Source organism: Echiichthys vipera, assembly GCF_963691815.1.
Source record: "Echiichthys vipera genome assembly, chromosome: 9".
Classification (NCBI taxonomy): Eukaryota; Metazoa; Chordata; class Actinopteri; order Perciformes; family Trachinidae; genus Echiichthys; species Echiichthys vipera.
In genome coordinates, this window is record NC_139834.1 from 13,802,669 (window position 1) to 13,826,722 (window position 24,054).

The window sequence follows — 24,054 nt, forward strand, 5'->3', positions numbered from 1 at the left end:
TCAGTCATCCAGCTGGCAGAGCATGGCCACGCCACGCTTGATCCAGTGTTGAGGGCGCCTGCTAGTGGGCAACACCATGGTAATGACAAAATTGGTGGAGTGGCCTGTGGTGGAGAGGGTTCCCTTCCTCTCACTGGTCTTGTAGAGAGGGCAAACATACTGCTTCTGAGCCTGATCGATGCTCTTCTTTTCAGCTGCATGGTAGAGAAGAAAGAGACGAAGCAGAGAGTCATAAAAATAAAAAGGAAAAAACAGCGACAAGTTTACAATAATGGGCTTGAAATAGACACCCTAAAACATGAATGGATTTGTGATACATCTGGCAGTGTAAAAAGTATGGTAATTTACTTACTGGGTTTTATCCAGATGATTGGCACCACATCAAATAGGACTTTGGGGTGCTGCTCAGCCAGAACTGATCTGATAAGGAGACAAACAATAGTTACGTTTTATCAAGTCTCCTGACATTTCACTATTCCAATAATATATAACAATGTAAAAAAAACAAACTAGTATGAGTATCTACCTTTCTTTGTCCCATCGAGCACCATCCAGAAATAATCCATTAACGTAAACCCCATCCTCAGGCGATGTGTCCGACTCATCAATAGGAAGAACCTGTAATATAAAACAATTGAAACAAAAACAGATCAGTGTACTTTTAGGTCTATAACAAGATCTTTGAAGTGGAGACACAGGTATTACAAAGTGTGTGTCTTTTGACCTGAAAATCGAAACCTAGCAGGTCAATAGGGACGTGGTATTTCCTTGCGTAGTTCTGCATAGCCCCAGTTAGGAAGGCCTGGGTGAAGAAGAAGCCAGGCAGCCAGAACACGTTGGGTTTATTGGCATCGTACCAATCCTACAGGCACACAAATTGAAATTATGAGTGGAGTAACAAACTCAGTAAAGCTTTCATACAATAATAGTCCTTTCTCCTGTTCATCTAGATTAACTTTATTAAGCAGTCTCACCTGCAAAAACTTAAGCCTTGAGAGAAAGTCAGTTATGTAGCTTCCCAAAGGCTTGAGGCTGGGGTACGAGCGCTTGGCCCATTTCTCTGGGACCTTTCCCACTATCAAACTGCCTGCAACTGCCTCCAGTTCTGCATCCATCACCACCAAACCCTTAATGGCCTTCAACAGGTTCTGTAGACTCACACGGATTGTACCACACAGCCTGAGAATGAGCAAAAACAGCAGTCAAGTAATATAAGAGACGACGTGCGATATGTCTCAAAGGTCTGTACTGAGCTGTGTGTCCTTACGTGTTGTAGCGCTCCATCTCTTGGACGAGCACGGTGTTCATACTCTCCTCGTAGAGCACTGGGAACTTCAAGAGACCTGCTTCTGTGTCAAAATTGGCTGGAAGCTGGGGGAATATAAGCAAGTCTCTTCATTAAAAATATACACACGAGTGCATGTAGATTAAAATCAAGGAAAAGAAAACAGAAAGACAGTTGCACTTTATTGGAATGGTACACTTGCACTGGTTCCATGTGTATTTCCTACCAAAAAAAAAAAAAAAACTGTATGCACTAAACATTTACCCAATGAAGAGAAGGTTTGATTAGTTTATACCTTTGTAAGTATGTCATTTGCTATGTCATACAGCGTGTTGTCACTCCCAGAGCTAGCCCCTCCCTTAGCTCCTCCACCTTGGGTGAGGAGCAGCGAATCAAACATCAGCTTTGTCTGCTGGAGATCTTTGGAAATATCCACATTTTCATGCATCCCAAACACCTCTGGATGCTGGCCGAAAGGAAGCTCCTAGAATAGGACAAAGATATCGCTGCTCATTTGGAAGTCGTTATAGAGAACAAAAAAAAATGTATTTATCTACTTCACGTGTGTTATTTCAAGTGACCTTACCTTAATAAATACAATATAGTCCTCATAGACAGATTTAGGTGGGGCAAAGTATTCCCCACTAGGTGAGAAAGGGTAACGAGGTTTCTCGATGATGTCCTCGTTGTAGAAATCAGACAAGATCGTCATCAGGAGCCGTCTATCCCAGTCATCTGTCACGCGGCCGCCATAGTTACACTCCCCGGTCAGGTAAGTTATGGCCTCGAAGGGCACCTCATCATATTCATTCACAAAAAGCTAAAGAGGAAAAAAATGTTTGTCTTTAGATTATTTTGATGTAGAAATGTGACCACTGAAACTCTGAATGAATACCTGGAGCTGTCTGATGCTCATACGTAGGTCAGACTCATTGAAGCCATAGGGGATGTTCCAGCCCAGTGGCCCAAACTTCTTCCTCTCCTGAACAAGAGCATGGAAGAAGCACAGCCCATACAGGAGCTTCTCCCAAATCTAGCGGAGTAATCAAAGAGTCAGAGAATGTCTTTCATATAGACCTATTAAATAAATAATGAGAATTCCTGTTGCATGCAAGACAACTCACCAGCTCCTTATTGGGGCAATTATTGAAGAAGTTTGAGTCTGAAACAGGATCTGATAAGTAAGACTGTAGCAGGTTGAGTCGGAGTCCTGTTGGAGGCTCATTAGTCATTTTCACCCCATTCTGCAGGATGGTCACTGGAAACTGATATCAGAAAGGATGTTTTTTCTTAGAACTATGATCAGAATAAGTTTTGGTGATTGAAAGTTCCCATATTGTTAAAGGTAAATATTTTTTCCATTTTAATATAAAGCATGTTGAGGTGCAATATTAATAGTGTGAAAGTATCTAAACACGCTACAGTGAAATGCACCCCCGTATTCAGAAACTGTGCCTTTAAACAAGTCGTAAGGACTAATGAATTAAAACTCTCTGAGGGTAGTTTGTTAGAAAGCTACTACTCCAATGAATGAGACCCCCATACATTCATTCATTCATTTTAAAACGTCCTCCTAAAAGAGTGTCAAATTTGCATCGTGTTAAAAAGCGGAGCTAAAATTAATTAAAAAAAGACTACGAGCATATGATTTTGGTTGTCTCTAAACACACTTGGCTAAGAGTGAAGTGAGTGTGACTGAATTAAAAGCTTTAAAAGATGTTGCTCCAGAGACTTTATATACAGGTTTTATAGTGGATTTGTGAGCGGCAGCCCCTTTAAACTGGTGAGAGCATACTTTAAGCACTTTGTTGGGTTTGAGTTTGTAGAGACACGTGGCTATTTCTCTCTCACATTAGAGCTCAATGGGTTCATAACTACCTCTCCGTTTGTAGATAGCACTGCAGCCTATTCTTGCATCCCTCACATCATCCCTTTGATCACATCTGCATTCACACTTTGCTTTTTCCTTTCCCTGCTCATCATCATATTGAGCCCCTGCCATGCTTGCTTTGCAGAGCCTGTACAGAATCTTACAGCTCAACCTTAAAATCACATAAATTCCTTCTCTTTCTCCTAAATAAGCATAGTTTGACATTTAAAGCAATTTCTACATGTGCCTATTGAAATGCATTGAGCTTTACCTTAGCTGAAGGGTAGCTTGTGAGCCAAAGGCGGAAGTCTGGGTGGCATGTATTTGGACTGAGGCCCTCACAGATTTTCTCCAAGGTTGACATCCAGGAAACGGCCAGGTGACAGTTCTGCAAACACACCCATGTCCCATCCTGCATTGCTGTGGATATCATTTTAGCAGCGATGGGTCCCTGGCCCTGCCCCAGAGAGATGGACTGGAATTTGGTACCACCCATGTTTTTGTCACTGGCAAACTTCAGTAAACCTGTGGAGGGATGTTAATTCTAATGATTTTGAGGAAAAACCTCGGATGGAACCTTGATAGTCAATCACTGGTACTGTTGGAACTTACTAGCCATGGGATCGGCTCCTGGAGACAGCACAAATATGAGTGGGATGGTGGAGTTGGAGTCCAGGTAGCTCTTACTCAGGTCAAAGGGAGGCGGCTGGACAAATTTCTTCCCCAATTTACCAGTCACGTATTTAGTCACAGCTGGCACTATCTTATCAGGCCTGAGACAGCGAACAATGATCATCTTCTGCAGGTCATTTAGTTGTTCACACCATGGAGCAGGCAGAGGAGTGTTGCTTGGTTCTTTGCTGTCATAAATAGGTTTAAAGTCTCCTGGGCTTTTGATGAAAGCCTCTCTGTGAAATAAATAAAACATAGATTCCCTCCATAAGCCAAAGGAATTTGTGATAAAGAAGACACTGTAGCTGTAGTCCTTAATCACCAAAAAGCATTTTTGGTTGAGTGAGTAATGCTTTTTACTTTATTCCTTGTAATCCAGGCAGTTCACTGGCCCTGCAGGTCTCATCCCAGCTCTTGTCCTGTAGCCAGCTGGGGTCGGGGTTAGCGATGGTGTTCTGTAGGCCCACACCTCCGGTCAGAAAGAACATGAAGTCAGAGTATTCAATCTCCGCTTTTGCTCTGAGTGGAAATAGAAGAATAAAGCACATATTCACATAGTATATCTTCAAGTGAATAAAAACTGAATTAAATTAAAAACTGAAATCAAATTCTAACAATTTAATCCATTTGACCATTATCACCCACTAGCTTTTACACTTACAGGAGGAGGTTGGAGCAGAGGAGGAAGGAAAAGAGGAGTTTGTCCCTCTCAAACAGAGAGCGACAGACATTACAGTACAGGTTATAGGTGAAGTGATCGATCAGGTATCGAAGCCTCCTCTCCAGGATCTTGGACTTGTTACTGATGAATAAAAGACAAAACGTAAGATGAACAGAGAATAGAGAACAATGAAATGTATTCATAATGTCTGTAATTTCTACTTGTGATGTTTAGCAGAAAAATGCACATTTCCTGTGTGTGTAAGGAACATCTGTGGCTCCAGAAATAAAAATAAAAAGAGTTACATTTAATCCCTCCCACTTGCAGCTGCTGTACAGGACTACTTTTGCTTCCACTCTAGTTGCATGTAATGTTGCATGTCTTCTGTGTGGTTTACTGATTGTACATGGTTTTTTTTTATGAATATGATTAAAGTTAAGCATTAACAATTCTTACTGAGACAGTACAACAGATGATGACTACTGTTTTCTAAACTGCTGGTAGAGTTAAGTCTCAAAGTGTTACCGCTTTTGGGACACTGAAGAATAAATGTCATGTGCACCACTCACCTGTCTTGTATAGAGTTAATGTAGAGATTGACAAACCAGCTGAGAGAGTACTGGTACATAGGGTCTATGTTGGTCAGATCAGCAATGCTGAAGAACAGAATGGAGGAGTGCTTGGCAATGGCTCTGTAACCCTCTCTAGACTCTGCTATCTTGATCTCTGTCTTTTCTGCAATCTGGGAAATATGTAAACAGTAGGAAGTTAGATTACCAATGATCAGACTTGTCATATTCACAATAGTGGTCTCATTTTTGAACAGCTCTCTCTTGCAAATGAGACCCTGGGTCTCAATGAGATTTTACCTGCATAAATAAAGGTTAATGAATAAAATTTTCTCTTGAGAACATTTAAGAGTTATTTGTGCACACCTGCTGTTTCTTGCTAATCTCATTTGACATGATCTTTGCAGAGTCGAGAATCTGTATGGCACTCTCATCCTCCAGGATATTTCCCTCAGAGGACTGCAGTGTCTCTAGGATTTTATCCTCAATTTCCTTAAGCTGCCTTTTATTGGCAGCTGACTGCAGGATAAGTGCATTTCTCTCCTCTTCCAGTTCTGGTCTGTAGAGCAGATAAAGCACAAACAATGCTCTTAAGAGGTGAGGAAAGTATTAAAAGTGGAATACCAAATAGACCATTTTATTACAGCTACCTCTCCTTGGCAACCACAATCCCCAGCAGCTGGTCCTCCAAGCCCTCTGGGGTGATCATAAAATTAAGAAGGGATACTTTGGTGGCCAGTTCTGGCAGATAGTGTGGATTCCTCAGCTTAGTGGTGATGTAGAAACGGAAATCGCAGGAGTACTCAATCACACTTTCCCCCAGCCTGATGCAATCAACACCGCCTGGGTCAGACAAAAAAATTACAGATGTTAGAATTTTCAGTTATAAATTCAACTCTCAATTGCCCCCTTGGTAGCCATCTCGCATTCATAGCACCTTGTTTGAAGGTTTGTTTGAGCAGCAATGGTTCCAGTGAGGGGTCCAGCTCCTCCCCTACATTTTCCAGCAGCAAGGGTGTTCCAAATTGAATACAGTTTTCCAAAGTTCTCATGTAGTCCCCGTCTGTTAGCTTGATTACATTAAGGTTATTGTCTTTCTCTGAATTTTTAACCCACTTGTTGGCCTGACCTTGAGGGTCAATCATCAAGGGCCTACAAGAACACAAACATCAGAGAAAAGATCTTAGGTTGAATTGTTTCAGAGGGTAATTACAGTTATATTCAGACAGACAGTATGAGTAAAATAGTATGTTTTTTGAACATTAAAGCATGTAAACATGTTACAAGAAAAACCCAAAATACAAATACGACCCTGAAGAATGAGCCTACCATCCCCTTTAACTTCAAAACAATCCTTTAGCAAAACAAACTCACCATCTTCGTGAATTACTGACAATGACACCATTGTCGATGGAGAATGAGTCACTGGGAAGGCCTGCGATGTTCCAAGCCCTGATCTTAATGGGGTCTCCCAGAGTCTTACTGAGAGAGAAGTCATCTGCTGATGGAATGTTCTTAGACTAGAGAAATCATGGTAGGTGGAAAACAAAGATAATAAGCAGTTAGATATAAAAGAAAGTTACCAAAATAAATCTGAATAAGAACTGGAGAACTGTTACTTGGCAGATTTTGGTCCATGACTTGGTGCAGTCCTGTCTGAAGCCGGCGGTGAAGGCCCCCAGGTAGGCGATGACGCCAGCAGAGATGAGAACATCTCCAGTAAGGTTATCATATGTGTTCTGCAGGTCATCTGCTGCCTTAGACCATCTAAAGACAAAAAATGATTCAGTCAGTGGCATATTGTCATTATCGTATTTGTAGAAAATGATAAACAACTGAATATTTTTGTGCACCATCCTGACCTGGTCTTCTCTCCACCTAGACCACCAATGAGTTTCTCAGCCCTCTCCAACTTCCTGGCACACAAATCCACCTGGAACTCCAGCTGGGCCTTCTCCTCTGTCTTCTCCTCGAAGGTTTTCTGAAGGGCGGCCAAACGGTCCTCCACCTCCTTTAGCTCAGCTCGCTTCTGGTCCAACAGGGCCATTGTAGCAGCCAGGGACTCCTGCGCCTCTGCGAGATTGGCCTTTTTAGGAGCCACAACCTAAAACCAAAGAGAGTGGTTGAGCTGAAAGAATAAGTGGAAGCATATATGCCTTTGAAATAAAGACAAGAGAAATAATTTATGCAACTGTACCTTTGCCACCCTGTCATACACCTCCATTGCTTTGATCCACTTGCACAAGCCCTCTGCTGCAGAGGACGCCTTTGCAACTATACTGGGGTCAAAGTCAGGATTAGTCATGTACTCACTACGGATTTTTTGCATCACAGGGACCTGCAAAGTAGAAATAGAGGAGTCAGCCAGAGCAAAATATAGGCTTAAGTCTTTTTTAAATAATAATAAATTAAGCATGTGAGTACACTCACAGGGATATTGTCCTTGTCATACTCTCTAAGATCTCGTAAAAAGTTCATATCACCCAGTAGCTTTTTGCTTGGACCCCAGTAATCCAAAACCTAGAGAATTAAAAAAACATGTTACTTATTGCAATATTACTATAAGCTGAAATTATAAATGTTTTTGACAGACAATCATAATTTTTTTATAAGAATTTCTTTCTCTCAGTCTAACCTTTTTTCCAGTCCCAGCTGGGTCTGCTATCTTATCCGGCTTTATCTCCTTCATCACACACACAGCTGACATCACCAACTTCACCCCTGAAGGAGGATTCTTCATCGACTTTACAATTGTGACATCTGAGGGCTGAAAGGAAACAGGCAGCTCAACTTACTCAACTGTCTAAACTGTGGTGGTCTGAGTGGCTAAAACTGGTACAGAGATGTAGTGCAGTTGTAGGGTGCTCACCTTCAAAGTGTCCAAGGCGGAGAGAGCAGCCTCCAAGGCAGGGATAGCCTCAGCTAAGTCACTCTCACACTCGTTCTTCAGAGCCTGAGCCTCGTTGGCTTTAATAGTTGCTGCTTCCTCATCAATACGCACAACTTTACTTTTGGCTTCCACCTCTACAGACTCCACTTCAATCACCTGAAAGTTATCAAGTTATCACATTAAACAATAACATACAGTATATTCGTATACTTGTAGTCAAGGTAATTTTAAGGCTGAAACAAGATGTGGACCCTACTCACCTTCATCATTTTGTTGTTGTCTATCTTTGCCTGTTCCAGTTTGGGCTGCAGGTCTACAAGTTCCTGTTTCATCTCACCAACCTGCAGAGAAAATTTGTTAAATGAGTCAAACAAAGTAATCCTGAACATTTTGTAATAAAACAAACAAAAACTTCCAGTAAAATGATGGTGCATATACCTGAGATTCAGCGAAGGCTAGTTTATCCAGACCGTTGGTATACCTCTGTTTTGCTTTCATGACAGTGTCTCTATTCTGAGTCAGCAGAAGACGGAAAGCTGCAATCAGCTCCAGGTAGGATGTGGGTGTCACATAATTATGTCGACCCAACTCAGAGAGAAATCTGCAAAGAAAATAACAGTGTAATTAAGGACTCATAATTGTAGTTTATTTTTGAATATACAAGTGTCCACATGTCGTACTTCTGTGAGAGCTGTTTGGCAGACGTATGGAATGTTTTGCAGATGGGTATGACCTGCTGCCTCTCGTTTTCACTCATATCTAGTGACTCAAGGAAGGAGTTGGCTACTCGTTCAAGAGCCTCCTCAGGCCATGGCTGTCACGGCAGAGAGAAGAAAGGACAATGCTCACTGTCACTGCAAAGACTGCTGACACTGTCAAGATAGTGTCCAAATGTCTATTTTTTTATCTCTGGCCCAGGGAGCACATGACTGACTGACTGAAACACAAATACATACTTAGACTGTTATACTGTGTCTATCATATGCAGTATAGTTTACAAAGCAATCACACTATTCCTAATGCCTACACAGTACCTGGAACCAGTCAATGGTACAGCAGTTAATAAGAGATGGAAATTGCCGCAGGCGATTTCGAAATGCGTCTCCAATTGGACTGAAGGCCACAACAATGTGCAGGTTCTCTCTACAACGTGACACGAAGAAGGCAAACAGAGTCAAAGGACTCAACTCCAAATTCTTATTTCCAGCCTGGGCAATGGGACGTACTGTCTGGATAAAGAGAGATAATGAAAGATAACATTAAACATCAATGAGTGTGGCCTATTCTCTTATACTGTATAGCAACCCATACCTTGTACAAACAAGGCATATGTTGCTATATAGAGTATGTTTGTTACAGCCTACCTCCATGATCTCTTGCTTCTCATCTATGGCAAATAGATTGGGCACCTCCCCTGTGTTCAGGACACTGTCCACATCTTCTAGAAAAGCCTCGTCTTTGATCTGGGTGTCAGTTAGCAAGAAAACCGTCTTCTGGCCTTTTACCCCAGCATTTTTCAGCAGCATCTTAAGTTTAATTCAAAGTAAGGAGACAGAGTTTTGTTAAAATCTTCTATGGCCATTCGAAAATGCAGAAGAATCGCATGCAGAGATCAAGACGAGAAATAATACATGTGATGCTTTAAAATTACAGGACACAGAGGTCTGTCCCAAACCATAAAACTGACCTTGAGGTCGTCTCTCCACTCAGTGATGCCATAGCTCTTAGCGATTTCAGGCTGGAACATGGTCATATGGGCCATGGATGTGGCCAGCCGAGTGATGGACTGGCGTCCGCTGCCTCCCACTCCCACTAGCAGGGCATTGCCTCCTGGCTGCTTCAACACACGGCTGATACGGGACAGGTGCTCCAGGACATAGCTACATAACGCCAACATTTTTATCTCAATTAATCAATTTTCCATGCAAAGAGTCAGAAGAGTTAAAACAATTCAACTTACTTCATGAAAGGTAACGTCATTTGGTTGTACATTCATTCAAAAATGTGTATCTTAATATCTTAAGACCGATATCTTTGCAGCATGTAGACTACAATACCAAAAGCTCTTTACCGGAAGATGACGAGGTTCATGCGATTCTTGTGCATCTGGTTGTATTCATCAAGGCACGACTCCACCACTTGAGAAAAGCTTTCCATTGAGGGCACCTCAGCATACAAGCGCTCATCATCCTCTAGGTCAGGGTTCATGTAGTCACCAAACAGAAGATTACACATGTCTTCCTCCACCAGCTGAAAAGGAAGACAATTTATGCTAGAAATCAAAACATAGATTTTCCTATTTGCTTCATAGGTGCTTTGTATTAGTAGAGCACAAATAGAGTTATGGATGTTTCATATGCTTGTATCCAAAAAATATATAAAATCTAATTTGTACCCTGGTAATTCAGATACTTTGAAACATAATAATAATAACAACAACAACAACAACAACTACAAAGCACAGAACACTACAGCAAATATAACTGAATCTCAACTTACTCTACTGCCTTGTTTCAGGTGATCAAACACCTGGTCAAAGGACTCTTTGAAGTGATCTTTGAGAATGCTGTTCATTAGCCGGTAGAGCCATGCTCGATCTTTGTCATCTACCAGGCGGTCATAGTAGACGCGGAAGACCTCATGGACAAATAAGCGTATCATAGTGCGTTTTTCCTCCAGAGAGTCCTTCTTCAGCAGCAGGCAGCCTTGGATAACGCGTGAGAAGTCCCGCAGGTTAAAGGTGTAATGAGACTTGGCTGGAGTTGGAAGCAGGTTCTTCATGGCTTCCTTATACACCTTAAGGAATGAACCACATACATGCAAAGTATTAAAGCATTAGAAAAGACATGATTGATAATTTTTTACAAATGCATGAAAACAGCTCATGTGATATCTATGTGCGTTTTGAGGGACTCACTTCCATTGTAGCTGTCACTATTTGGTTGCCAATAGTGAAATATTCAGGTGGGAATGCATTGTTTTTGAGATAGAAGGCCACCACGCTGGAGAAGATGCGAACCATGGTGTCATCACTGAAGGCATTGATGCTAACAATGTTGAAGTGACGCAGAAAGCGGGATGTCACAGCATTCCTCCCACCACCAGGGGGGCCCATAGCTGAGATGAGCTGGAGGTCGACAAGAGAGATCCTGGAGGTATCCTTTAGGTCATACCTGCAAGAGCATAAACATTTACTGAACAATGCATATGCTTCTCTAATGCAGAAAATGTAATCCTCTTCCTTTATTATCGTTCTCTTCTTTTGATGAATATGAAATTGGCATCTTATAGTTAATGGTTCGTACCAGTTTCCATGGTCTATATACTGTCGAAGAAGCTCCACAGGAGGCTGTGCTCCAAACTGTTCCAGTGCAGGCATGTTCATGTCATCAACAAAGATGACACACTTCTTTCCCATGGGGGGCCCGAACACTCCCTTCCTTCTCTTATCTAATCTGGACATGATGATATTCTGGAAGATGCAATAAATAAGGAGTCAACAAATTAATTTAAAATGAAAAATGTACCCTTTCGTGTATTTCGAGTATTACTTCTAATAACATTTGCCTAGTAATCTATAATGTTCTGCAAAACTTTCTTTCATCCTTGCTTTCTAAATGCTGACCTGAGTTTGGTTGGAGCTAGTGCGAGCTGAAAAATTGATAAAGAAGGGTAGATAGCGGTCTTTGTCCAGATTGTTCATCAACTTCTCCTTCACATACACTGACTTGCCAGTGCCAGTAGGACCAACAAACAGGAGAGGCCTAGGCAGAGAAACAGAAACAAAAAATATGTCCAGGGTGAAACAAAAGAAGACATACTGAATAGCAGTCATTCAGCAGTGTGGGCCGCTGCCCCGCTGTGGGCCATGAATGTACTGCAGGTGGGCTGCAAGAGGGAATTTACAATAAATAATAAAAAGTTTCGATTTTTAATTAGCCATGAAATATTTATGATGTAATATTTACATATATTTACATTTAGATACAAATAATACTGTTTTTGATCATGCTGATATTGGGTTGGATATTGTCAAATCTTATGCATAAGCATTTTATCATCCAGTGTCACACAGCCAGGATACAGCATTAACAATTCCCCATATGCACTTAATTTCTTACATTTGTTGCCAAACAAGTTTTTACGTGTATGTGAATGTATGAATTTGCATTCCATAGTACTGCTCTTTTTATAAAAATAAAAAATATATATCAGGATATACTTCAACTTCATCAATCTTGAGCATTGATCAGAATTATGATTAAAAGTTTAAATGTGCCACAGAAGATTTTCAGGTTAAAAAGTGGGCCGCAGCATTCTTAAGTGTGAGAAGCCCTGCTCTATAGAAACAAGAATATATTGCACAGGTAGAAGTCAAACAATAAAGTAATGCAATGCAAAAATGCATTTTAAGCATTTGTGTGAATACTAACACTCCGTATCTGATGCAGAGGTCCATGAGGTAGGTGTAGCGAACTGTGTCGATGGTGGGAACAATGATCTCTTGCACTTTGGTGTTTTTGTCCCCCAAGCTTGCATTCTTGATGGCATCATTCCAATGAACCCACCGGCCTTTTCCTTTAAACTGTTCAAAAGATTACAGCATTATTTATTTATTTAAACAAAAGTGAAACACCTGTGTGATGTAATTACACAATACCTCGTAAAAATAGTCATACACCAGGCCTTTCTCATCCATTGGACACTCCCATTTGCCTATAGTGGCAGGGATAGGATGTTCTTCTGTCTTTCCCAACACAGTTGCCCTGAAGAACTCACTAAACTTCTCTCTGCTGTCTGCGTCACAGCTACCACCCACAGACCACACCAGGGAGAAGGCAAAAGCTGCCTGCAATCATAAAAGAAGAGAAGAGAAGGTGTCAAAGAGTAAATAATGTCAAGCAATAAATACGGTTCCAATATAATTTAAAACAGTGGTAGGATGTAACAAGGATGGATGTGCTGTACTTGTACTTATACTCCACAACATTTCAGAGGCAAATGTTTCTAAGAGTGCTGTAATACAAAAAATTAAATCAAGTACATTATAATGTATGATTATAGGTTAAACTACCCAGCAGTATAATCCAAAATGATCTCCACATTTACCATTTTTACACTGTAGTATAATTATTTTTACTTAAGTAAAAGCTCTGAGTAATGGTTCCACCAATGATACACAATGACAAATGATTTAGTCCTTTTACCATGATCCAGGTGTGAATGTTTTTATCCAGAGGACTCTCTTTTACAGAATCAGTGAGCAGCATTTCAAACAGTCGACACAAGGACACCACAGTGTTACTGTTGCTAGTGGAAACAGCTTCCTGTAAACAAAACAATAATCCAGTATAAATAAATGACTGTATTTTATAGATACTTAAATCTTCACCTACACCAAGATATTTGTGTCTGGGGTTGCTCTTGGAACACTTACTCTGCAGTGTTTACGCAGCATCCTGAGGGCAGGCGGCAGGAGCCAGTGGAAGAGCTCCAGCAGCAGGGAGCAGTTGTCCAGGCTCTGGAGGGCATCAGGAAGACTATTCATCCAGGAGATCACTAAGGGCTCCCAGCCCAACTGAGAGGGTTCCATGTAGATCATACCACATCGACTGACTGTGGCAGGCTGCAGTTGAAGACAATAATCAAACAAAACCAACAAAGAACTTTTAATAACATCCAAATACATCCTTCAAATCAAGCTAGGTATATTGTTAAATTTCCATTGTTAAGACATCTTAACAAACACGTTGGTGAGTTAATAAAGTTCCATTATTGCAAAATTGGGACCATTGAGCAAATTAACACAAATTATTACATTTTAAGACAGAATAATCAAAGAAAAAATGTATTTAACTCCAAACATCTAAGGGCGTCAGTAGCTCAGTCCATAGGTGACTTGGCTAGGAATCGGAGGGTTGCCGGTTTGCGTCCCTGTGTGGACCATGAATGGAGCGTGGCTGGAGAGGTGCCAGTTCATCTCCTGGGCACTGCTGAGGTGCTGTTGAGCAAGGCACCGAACCCCCTACTGCTCGGGGCGCTGGTCACTGGCAGCCCCCTCGCTCTAACATCTCTCCATTAATTGCATGTATACAGGTCCTGTCTGTGCATGTGTGTGTATTTCGGGCTTGTGTGCGTGTAACATGAATAACAATAATAGAGTGAAAAAATCGAATTTCCCCGTTGCGGGATTAATAAAGGAATTCTTCTTCTTCTTCTTCTAACTCACCGAGGCCTGAGATAGATCCATTGCTTCAAAAATCAGACTCATCTGATTGGACATCTGGATGATCTCACCACTCATCAGGCACAACTGTGGAAGAAGAGAAGTATTATCATGTATGATGTGAAAAACAAAGTAATATAAATATCAAACGTTTTTACTGTGTATTGGGCACCTTTTTGTTGTCATCCAGCACAGTGTTCATGCTCTCAATCCACAGTGTGTCTATGGGACCATCAAACACCACCCATTTGCGGTCTGGTGTGTCAGCTGATGCAAACTCACGAAATGTGTTGGCCACAATCCCATCTGTCCACTGAGGAAAAGGAAAAAGTGAAAAGAGTTAGAGGAGGAAGGAGGCAGGATAATAAATACAAGAGGATCCAAGGTTAGGTCTACCTCATGGGAAACAAGGTCAAACTGTCCAAAGAGCTGTCCCATGGTGATGGACTTTGGGTTCAATGTCCTGAAAATGATCTTCTCTTCCTCACCATAACCTCTTTCATTCATGAGAGTCAGTGTGTCAGCGAGAACGTGTAGGACTTTGGTCTTCCCAGCAAAAGGCTCTCCCACCAGCATGAACCTAATATAAAAAATATTAGCTGCATGCAACATCAAATATTCCCCTCAAGCTATGTCCCAGTCGTGGGGAATACTGAATAACATATGCTAAACAGGATATTATAATAACAGTGAGATTATGTGAAATGGAAATGAAACATACCCATGCCTGACTATCATCATCTCATATGTCTGGATCATCTTCTCTAAGAAAACCGGTGTTGGCTGTGCATTGTGATTTTTACAGCACTCTTCAGCAGCCTCCAGAAACAGCTGCCAATGATATTAAAAAACACCTTTTTATAATAAATGGCAGTATTAATAAATGCACAGGTATTGTTACATTTATGATGAAATAATAAGTAATAATGTCTTTAATACAATCGGACCTGATAGTCAGCTTCGGGAAGGGAGATGCCTGGGAACAAATCGCTGGTGATTCCATTGAACAACGGAATATCATGAGAGAGAAACTTGGGCTCATTAACATCCTTTATGGACCTCAGCAGCTGGATGTTACAACAGCATGTGGAAACAAGTGAAAGGGTCAAAAACTATTACAGAAACTAGAGAAGTTCACAATAAGGGTATACAGTATCGACTAATTTAGCAAATACCAGTATGTCCTCATTCTCGTCAGGATACTTGAGCTTGAGGTTTCCTGCAGCCACAAGAACAGCTTTGACAGCCCTCATGCCATAATCATAATGGAACTGGGAGGACAGCTGCTCTGAACAGAGCCTGTAGGTCATCACAATCTTTACCGACAGGGGTTTGGCATTGAGGAAGCCATATGAATACAGAGAGATCTCTGCTATCAGGGCGTAGTTGGGGACCATCATGGCCACTGTTCGGAACAACACCTACACAGTGGAATGAAATAAAAAATGATGTTACTAGCAATGTTGGACAGTCACACACTTCTTTCAATTATGTAACATTATATTGAAGGGGTTTAAAAGCACCAACGATTAATTACAATGTATAATTTTTTGAAGGGCTGGGATCAAATAATGCAGAGTAGAAGTATTAGCAGCTGGAACTAACAGTGCCAATTCACAATGCCTGATAAAATAGTTATTCACTGATTAAAGACCTTGAGGTTGTCTGGGAGTTCTGAGCGTCCTGCATAGCCGGGGTTCATTGTAATTGACACAAAGCAGTTTGGATTGAGTTTGAGCATGGTCCCTTCAAAGTCAAAGTACTCCAAGTCCAACTCGATGGCCCTCTGGATGCAGAGAACCTGCTGGGCCACTACAGACAGCACCTCCAGCTCAATACGGTTGAACTCATCAAAGCATGCCCACGCACCAGATGAAGCAAGACCTTTAAAAAACTATGAGGAAGAGCCCCAAAAGATTGGTTAAAAAAATGTTTTGCATTATATGTTTGGCATCAAAATTAAGAATATAAATCCTAAAATTCCTGCTGGTGTTACTTTGCCCATAGCGAGATAATCCAGTCCGTCAGAACAGTTGAAGACCACACACTGCACAGCGAGAGCTTTGGCTAGATCTTTAGTGGTTTCCGTCTTTCCTGTTCCAGCTGGACCCTCAGGCGCACCACCCAAATGCAGGTAGAAAGCCCCAATCTAAAAAAGAGGGAAAGCTTTGGACTTTAATGTCTTTTGATCACTCAGCATCATTCCAATAAAAAGTATAAATGTTTAAGTAGGCTATTTGTCAGATATTTTACCAGTGTTCTGTAGCATCTGTCAGTCAGTGGAGTGATGACCAGACGTGGTGAATTCCCCAGGTACTCATAGGCGTACTTTACATCACAGTTGATTATGCGGACACGAACATTTTCATTGTTCCAGTAGTAACGAAGCTGGGCTAACCACTGAAAGTCTGTTTCATGTGATACACCTGTTAAAAACAGACAGTCTTGGTGTTATTCCTAAATTGAGACAAAGCTCTGTTACAGTCAACTGGATTTTGAGACATGAAGTACCTTTCTCAATAAGCTCCAAGACCACATCCCTGGCATGGACATCAATAGTGACCAGCGCTCCCAGAGTGGTCCGTGTTTGTTTGGGCAGTTTTCCTCTCACCAGCTCTACAATGTCCTTCAGCTGATTCTGGAGTTGCTGATAGTAGTTCTTTAAACCCTACAGAGAACAAAACATTTTAATTGTCTTCTCTCTAGTGAAGTTATGGTGTCATGCTCATCACAAGAAGAATTCTGATCTGTCGTTTGGGAGTTAAACACATCACTGCATTATCAAATTTCAGTGTACAGTGTACAGCAATAGTATTAGGGTGGCTTAAAAACATTCTATTGGTAAATTAATTTTAAGAGTTGATTTTAAAGGCTCCATATAGTACAAACACAGATTTCCATGTCTTTTTTATTATAAAGCAGGTCAAGGTGCTATATACAGTTAATACAGTGAAAATATAGGGGAGAAGTATTTCTTAACAATAAAGCATGTAAATATGTTGTAGAACCCCAAAATTTAAGTATGAAAATAAAAGTAAAAAGTTTGAACCTGAAAATGAGCACAATATGGGACCTTTAACAATATTCACAACTTAATTTTCTCATATTCAGAAACAAGACTAAACATTATTTCCATTGCGCTAATTGAAAGTCTTTCAAAGGCCAACTACAATGTGTAAAAACTTACATCAGGTCCTGCTCTGATGGCTTCATGAACCTCCAAGGTCCAGAAAATCTGGGAGGTGCAGAGCACCACTTGCCCAGGCCACTCCTTAACCCACTGGCTCCGTGCAGTCTCAGCATAGGCCTGTCAGTCCAACCACACACTCACATTTATGTCAATCAGATCCATAAAAAGCTGACAAACAAAAAAAGAGTTAACAAATCAAAGTATTAGTGAAGGTATGGGAACAGTGATCTCACCACCCTGGACCGGGCTACTACATCTCTGACACTGCGAAGCATCATATCCTCCACCTGCACCAGCCACTTCTCCACAGCTCCTTTGGCATCAGACGTGGAGATGAGCTGGATTAGCTGAACACGCTCCCCCTCACTACTATACATGGCCTGGGTGAGAGCAGTATGCTATTAAATAAAAGTTCATCAACGATCGTGTCATGTAACAATAACAATATGTGTAACTGCCTTGCCTGGATGTCTAGATTGGGTAGGAAGTCCAGTTTGGAAATACCCTCAAAGCACTTCTTCAGATGGGGCTGTACTCGCAGTGGGTCCTTGGTTTCAGACAGAATCTCCAGCATTTCATCATTGGACAAGAAGAAGAACCTGGCAGCAGCATTTGGTCAATAACATAATCTGTGATAATAACAAAGAATTAGACCAGACTAACACTGCAAAGGCCCTTTTGATTACCGTGGAAAAAAGAGACGCTTCTTCTCCAAATAGGCATTCAGTCCTTTCATGATGATGTCCAGGAGGTTGTTGGAATCTTGCAGTTTCTCTAGCAAACCAGGCAGCGAGGTTGCTTGTAGAATCTATGATTACAAATTATCAGTTAAAACAAACAGTTCAGTTTTGGATTTTTTTTTTTCCTTCCAGAATAATGTGTCCACCATAAACTGTTTCTGATGACTACCTTAGGGTCCTTGACACAATGCCTCATGACCTCTTTCCAGTTTTTGTCAACAGTTTGGAAAAGTCTTCCCTCTTCTGGAATCTGCTGCATGATGTCCTGAGAAGAGAAGATTGGCTCCAGATAAAGCCACTGGGCCTGCACCTTCAGCCATTCATCTATGGTTTCCTGGATACGAAGCAGACGCTCCTCCCATTGCTGAAGTCACAGGACAAACAGTTAGATCTTTCCACAATTGGGTAAAGGCAAGGTTAAAATAACTCCCCCGTGCAAATTGTGAATTTATTCATTATAATTAGATAAATAAGCTCTGTGAAACTTGAAGCTAACCTTGATCTCATTTTCAAAAGGTTTGATGAACGGTGAGCCCCTCATAGTCTGGGTCTTCACAATCTGGTCATCTAACATTGTCTGAATCTCGTCCAAGGCTGTCAGGATGGACACTCCGGTCTCCCTGTAAGGTTGATGGTGGAAAGAAATGCCATCCCACACATGCACCATGGTTTGCATAGCCTTCTCCAGGGAAAACTCCTGTAGAAACACGTAGTTGATGTATATAGCGTTCAGCACATCGATGTAGTATTAAGGTTTTTATTGAACGTTGTAGAAGCAAACATAAGATTTCAAGAGTTCTCACTTTACTGGCAGCAGCGCTGATAGACTCAAACTCTTCCAGGTAATGAGTCAGGTTTTGTTTGAGAACTTTGCGTAGTGTGGTACCAGAGTCAGGAGTGAGGTCATACCCCACAATCTCTGACATCTGGTCCCAGTGACGAGCTCTAATGCCCTGATTACACAAGATGGACACTACAGGGATATGATCCTGTTGACACAAACACATTCCACATAATGGTTTAGCAACCACAAACAAGACTCCATTAATGATTATTTTTGAGATGACAGCTCCATATACAATACCTTGAACTCTTTGATCTGCTCCATTACAGTAGAACACAAAAGTATTGTGGGGCTTTCCACCTTCCTTGGATCATCTTCACTAGGCCTCCGCCTAGTCTTCCCACCAATCTTTTCCATCTCCTGCTCAGCTTTATTCTGTTTCTGTTGGAAAATCTTGAGCATCTTGAAGATCTCCCTAAAGAACTCATCCACTTTTGCCTCCATGCTCTCACCATCTAGGTCTTGGAAGGAGCCGTCCATCCATCTATTCAAAAAGAAGATAAAAGGTTATCAGGGGAAATGTTTTAATAAAAACACAACAGTGCATCAAACTGAAATCAGACCTGTTTACTGTGCGCTGCCACTTCAGCACAAATCCAAATAGCTTCTGATACGGGTCAATACTGTCTTTGATGACCTCAACTTCTGGGTAACATGTTTGGTCCCATTTGTAAAAGGCCTCTTCTTTGTTAATGAAGACGATCGCCTCCTCAGCCTCCTGGAGTAGTTTCTGAACTGTTTTGACATCCGTTATATACTGCCCAAAGAGTGATAACAAGACAATTATTTCCCATATGACGTAAATGTAAAGTCACAGTAAAATTATGTGTTGTGAAGTTATTGTGCTTTCTTGTTTTTCTACCGCTCTCCAATAAAGGCAGAAAACATATACAGTATATATAAAAAAAGACAGTAATTGGGTTATGGCAACATTCATCATGTATCTACCCAAAAAACTAGTGCATAAAGTCTGTAACAGTTGAAAACTTTGACTCTTGAGCCCTTCTTTGTCTGAAGGTAACAAAATCCACCTTCCAGCAACTCTAAAGTTCACACTTTATATCTTAGTATGTACTAAAACTGAAGCTGAAGAAACAACAATTTGTGGTTATATGTTGGGTGATGAGACCATTGTTAGCCAGGCACTGTGACATCCTGGAGTCCTGCGCTAGCAGTTTCCCCCTACCCCAGTCGTTACGCTCAGCCAAGCTGCTGAATGTAGCTTCATATTATAAAGACAAATATGAGAGTCATATTGATCTTCTTATGCTACGTTTAACAAGAAAGTGAATACAACTATTTCCCAAAATGTCATAACTATTTCTTCAAGGTTATCTGAAAGTTCTAATGACAAGTGTACCTGCTGCATCATATCCAGCTCAGAGCAAAGTGGGAACTCTTCTATCCTGCGTCCCAACTTTTCCAGCTGTACCATTAATCTTTCTCTTTTAGCATGCAGCTCCTGCTCCCCTTTCTGCTTGGCCGTCTGCATCACCTGGAAAATGACAAAGCAGTTCAGAATCAGGTCAGCCTTAACAACAACACGCATGATATACTGTTGTCAGCAGACACAAGAACATTACCTCATCACTCAGGTCAAAGACATGGAGGATTTTCTGCGGCCAGAGAAAGACAGTAGTATTAAGCTCCAGATCCTCTGGCTCAATGATGTGTACATCCAGTAGGTAGATCAGTCTACAGTAGGCTTCCTGTCAGAACACGATATGGTAGTAAATGCTGTTAGAATTTATATAAGATAATCAAAATCTGTTTACTTTAGTATAAGACAAAACAGTTACTTTACAGTTACCTTTATTTTTTCATTAAGTTCTGCAATACCCTTAGTTTTAGTGAAATTAATGTGATCGATGATCTGAGTCATGTCCTCTGTACTCTCTGGTACTTTCAGAAGGTTCTCTTTGATGGTTTCAAATTCAGAGCAGATCCTTTGAATAGACACAAAAAGGAGTGTGAGAAAAAAAAATAAACACAGACAGAATTTTTTTTTTAAGAATGTTACAAAAAGTGACTCACTGTAGATTTTTCTCTCGGTGACGGGTGATCAATTCCTTCAGAAGTATCTCAGCATAGTTTTTGGCTTTGTTGGCCAGACCCTGTTTCAGCTCTTCACAGTTCAGATGGACCATAGAGAAGTGGGCTTTCGCTGGCAGGCTGATAATCTCCTTTGACAGAACACGGAACTCCTCCACTTGCTTTAGAAAACAGTGGGATTACACATTGACAGTCTTCAGAAAAAAACTGATAAAAAGGCAATACTAGATATATAATACATGCAGCATCAACTCAATGTTATGATTTCTTACCTTAGTGTATTCATCAAAAGAGTGCTCCTCTTCCACGAACTTCTCCAATCGAGCCTGTGCAGTTCCATTGACAAGCCAGTCATAGTTGTCAACTGCAAAATCAAGAAGAAAAGTCAGCAATAAAGGGAATGAAAGTGGATGTGGTGATGGTAGGAAATGACTGGGTTATAAAACCTCACCATAGTTCTGGAAATGTCTGTCAGGTTCCTCTAGATTCTTACACACAGCGGTCCTCACATTGACCCGAGCCCAAGCAAGGATGTGATCAGCCACCTTGGCATCCACATACAAAGATGTGGTCTGTGCCAGCCATGACTGGACTGTCTGTACTTTCTGTGGACCAATGACACTGATATCAATACTTGCTCAAAATATAATATTTTTGAATGAAAAATTTGGCATAAAGTGATAATTTTCTTTTAAATTACTATTATACGCAACCTCACCTGCAGTGTGTTTGTGATGACATTAAGAATTTCAAAAACAGCGGCTTCTAAATCTTGCAAAGTTGGATAGATTTCCATCTTTTCATCATCAAATGTCAAGGCCATACGGAAGAGGGGTAAGCTATGGTGATTGATCGGATCGAACAGATTGACAAACCCTTCCACGCTTGTCTGAAGCATGGATTTCAACTGGAAAATGACAAAAGAATAATGTCCATGAGGTTAAATATGTTATCAAGGAACCTACATATAAAGAATGCTCCATACAAATAAACACTTAGTTTTCAGTCAAAATCAAGCCCTCAAAAAAGTCAGCATTAAATCACCTGATTAGAGATGAGGGTGGACGCACAGTTATAAAATGAGTCCAGTTTCTCCTCTTTAACTGCCTTCAGTGTTTCTTTAGTTGTTAATGAGTGGATGACTTTGGGAAGCCAGGTATTCATGATACGATCTTCTGTCCTCTTACACTCCACAGTCATTTTGTTCAGTAGGCTCTTACAGTCCACAGGTCCTGATGCCCTAAAGTCAAAATTAAATAAAAAAGAAACTTGAAACAAATCTTCACTTGAAATATCGTAGTTATAATAATAATAATAATAATAATAATAATGGATTGGATTTATATAGCGTCTTTCTCAGTACTCAGGGCGCTTTACAGAGTCCAGGTTCCATTCATTCACAAAGATAATACATAGTGGTGGTAAACTACGATAGTAGTCACAGCGGCTCTTGGGCAGACTGACGGAACGTGGCTGCCATTCAAGGCCTCCGACCACCACCTCAAACATACACGTTCACCCGAGGCTCTAACCTGCATCCTGAAAGATCGCCCAGGACAAGTGGAGAAAATGTCATGTAGCCAATGTCCAAGACAGTTTGCATTACCGGATGAAGAATGTGCAAATTTGTTTTCATCATCTTGTGGCTTCTGATGAAGCTATCATGCCAAGGTTGGGGGAAACCAAGAACTCTGCAGAAGATTGGACATGTAACTTAAAAAAGGGCATTAAAAACAGACCAACTACTATTTTAGTTATTGTGGATAAATAATTTGTGTACATTAGACACTCACTTTGGTTTGGAAGCTGTCCGTTTGTCTGAGACATGTCCTTCTGTCTGTGGATTCTTTAGTACTGAGTTTACTAAATTAAGTGAATATTGCATAATGAGACATGGTTCACCTTAACTATATGTGTACTCTGAGAGTATAGCCATACATATTGCACAAATAATTGGAAATACCTGTGTGATTGACAATCACATTGTGGAATTCGTCCCTGACTTCCTGACAGAGCTCTTGGAGTAGTTTGTTTGTCTCAGGGCCCTCTTTAATTTTAGGCGAGACTCTGCCAACAATGGAGTCCAACCATTGTTGCTGAATTGGAGCGAATGGGGGGTTCTCTACACGTTGCTTCAGGAACATGTAGTTCATCTGCAAACAGAACCCATATAGAATAAGAGAGGTGTGACTTAGATATAAATTGTTATTAGTCTCTAAAAAAGAAAAAAACACTTACCCTACGCTTCCGCTCCTCACTAAGCATCTGTAAAGGAAGTATTGAAATATAATCTATTATACTGTGCACGCTATCTTTTTATATGAATATATATTACACATGTGTGCATAGGTAGCTGTCATACAGACGGTGGAAGCTCTGGCTCTGGTGACTGACTGCGTACTGCTTCCCTCTCTTTGCTCTGTCTGTAAGCCTCCATTGCTCTAGACACCCTGCAATAATTAAGTCAACAAACACACATTGTTGAAACTCAAAACTCATTGTTTTAAAGTATGGCTATCACTGAGGTAGTGAAAAAACTGAAAACTTACAATATCATATGGACTTGCTCTTGTTGCACTTTACTCCTTCTGTGCCTCAGCAGTTTCTTGTGAACTGTTATCTTCTCCTCCATTGCTGCAGCGGTGCGTTCAACCTCACCCTGCGTGCCTTCAATCGGGGGCAGGACTGGAAGCTTTGACATACCCTTCACAGCTGGGACTTTGAAAACTCCGGGAGAGGTAGCCATCTCTGGCAACAAACGGCCGAAAACAACCAGAAGCAACAACAAAAAATTACTTGAGGCTAAGGTACAGCTGCTAACTTAGTTAGCGTTGAGCTAACGTTTAATTATGTTGCAACATTTGACCCTGAGAAAGCTAACATTATGTCTCAAAAGTTAGCTATATTGCAGTGAATAACGACAGGCTATATATTGATTTACCGGCTCATTCATATCTTCTCGTTTTGGTTAGTTTGTTCACAGCTACTCAATTTAGCCTCTGAACGGACTTCTGAGACTAAAGTTTGCAGCCTCATTACCATAGAAACAGTAACC

At 41.0% G+C, this 24,054-nt stretch overlaps 1 protein-coding gene across 1 annotated transcript; it reads right to left on the reverse strand.

The window, feature by feature from the left end:
* Positions 1-23,745, reverse strand: dnah12 (dynein, axonemal, heavy chain 12; the record flags this gene model as incomplete). Its single annotated transcript, XM_083920514.1, has 72 exons — positions 1-194; positions 353-420; positions 527-618; positions 725-862; positions 975-1,179; positions 1,268-1,371; positions 1,581-1,769; positions 1,872-2,105; positions 2,181-2,318; positions 2,410-2,550; positions 3,427-3,680; positions 3,768-4,063; positions 4,188-4,346; positions 4,489-4,629; positions 5,058-5,230; positions 5,424-5,616; positions 5,708-5,900; positions 5,995-6,209; positions 6,432-6,577; positions 6,677-6,824; positions 6,920-7,161; positions 7,255-7,395; positions 7,488-7,577; positions 7,693-7,824; positions 7,927-8,103; positions 8,208-8,288; positions 8,386-8,548; positions 8,628-8,761; positions 8,982-9,176; positions 9,312-9,473; positions 9,635-9,827; positions 10,019-10,197; positions 10,447-10,743; positions 10,865-11,120; positions 11,253-11,419; positions 11,573-11,711; positions 12,381-12,532; positions 12,608-12,796; positions 13,155-13,274; positions 13,385-13,573; positions 14,177-14,260; positions 14,346-14,486; positions 14,570-14,753; positions 14,895-15,004; positions 15,121-15,240; positions 15,349-15,594; positions 15,828-16,067; positions 16,170-16,322; positions 16,427-16,599; positions 16,685-16,841; positions 17,361-17,480; positions 17,597-17,743; positions 17,827-17,962; positions 18,050-18,171; positions 18,273-18,467; positions 18,600-18,800; positions 18,907-19,092; positions 19,188-19,431; positions 19,511-19,704; positions 20,308-20,442; positions 20,531-20,656; positions 20,758-20,893; positions 20,982-21,160; positions 21,272-21,363; positions 21,451-21,604; positions 21,718-21,906; positions 22,044-22,239; positions 22,532-22,690; positions 22,793-22,862; positions 22,963-23,152; positions 23,362-23,449; positions 23,549-23,745. 72 exons carry the CDS (start codon positions 23,743-23,745, stop codon positions 1-3), a joined length of 11,883 nt encoding a protein of 3,960 aa, XP_083776640.1.
* Positions 23,746-24,054: the final 309 nt, after the last annotated feature.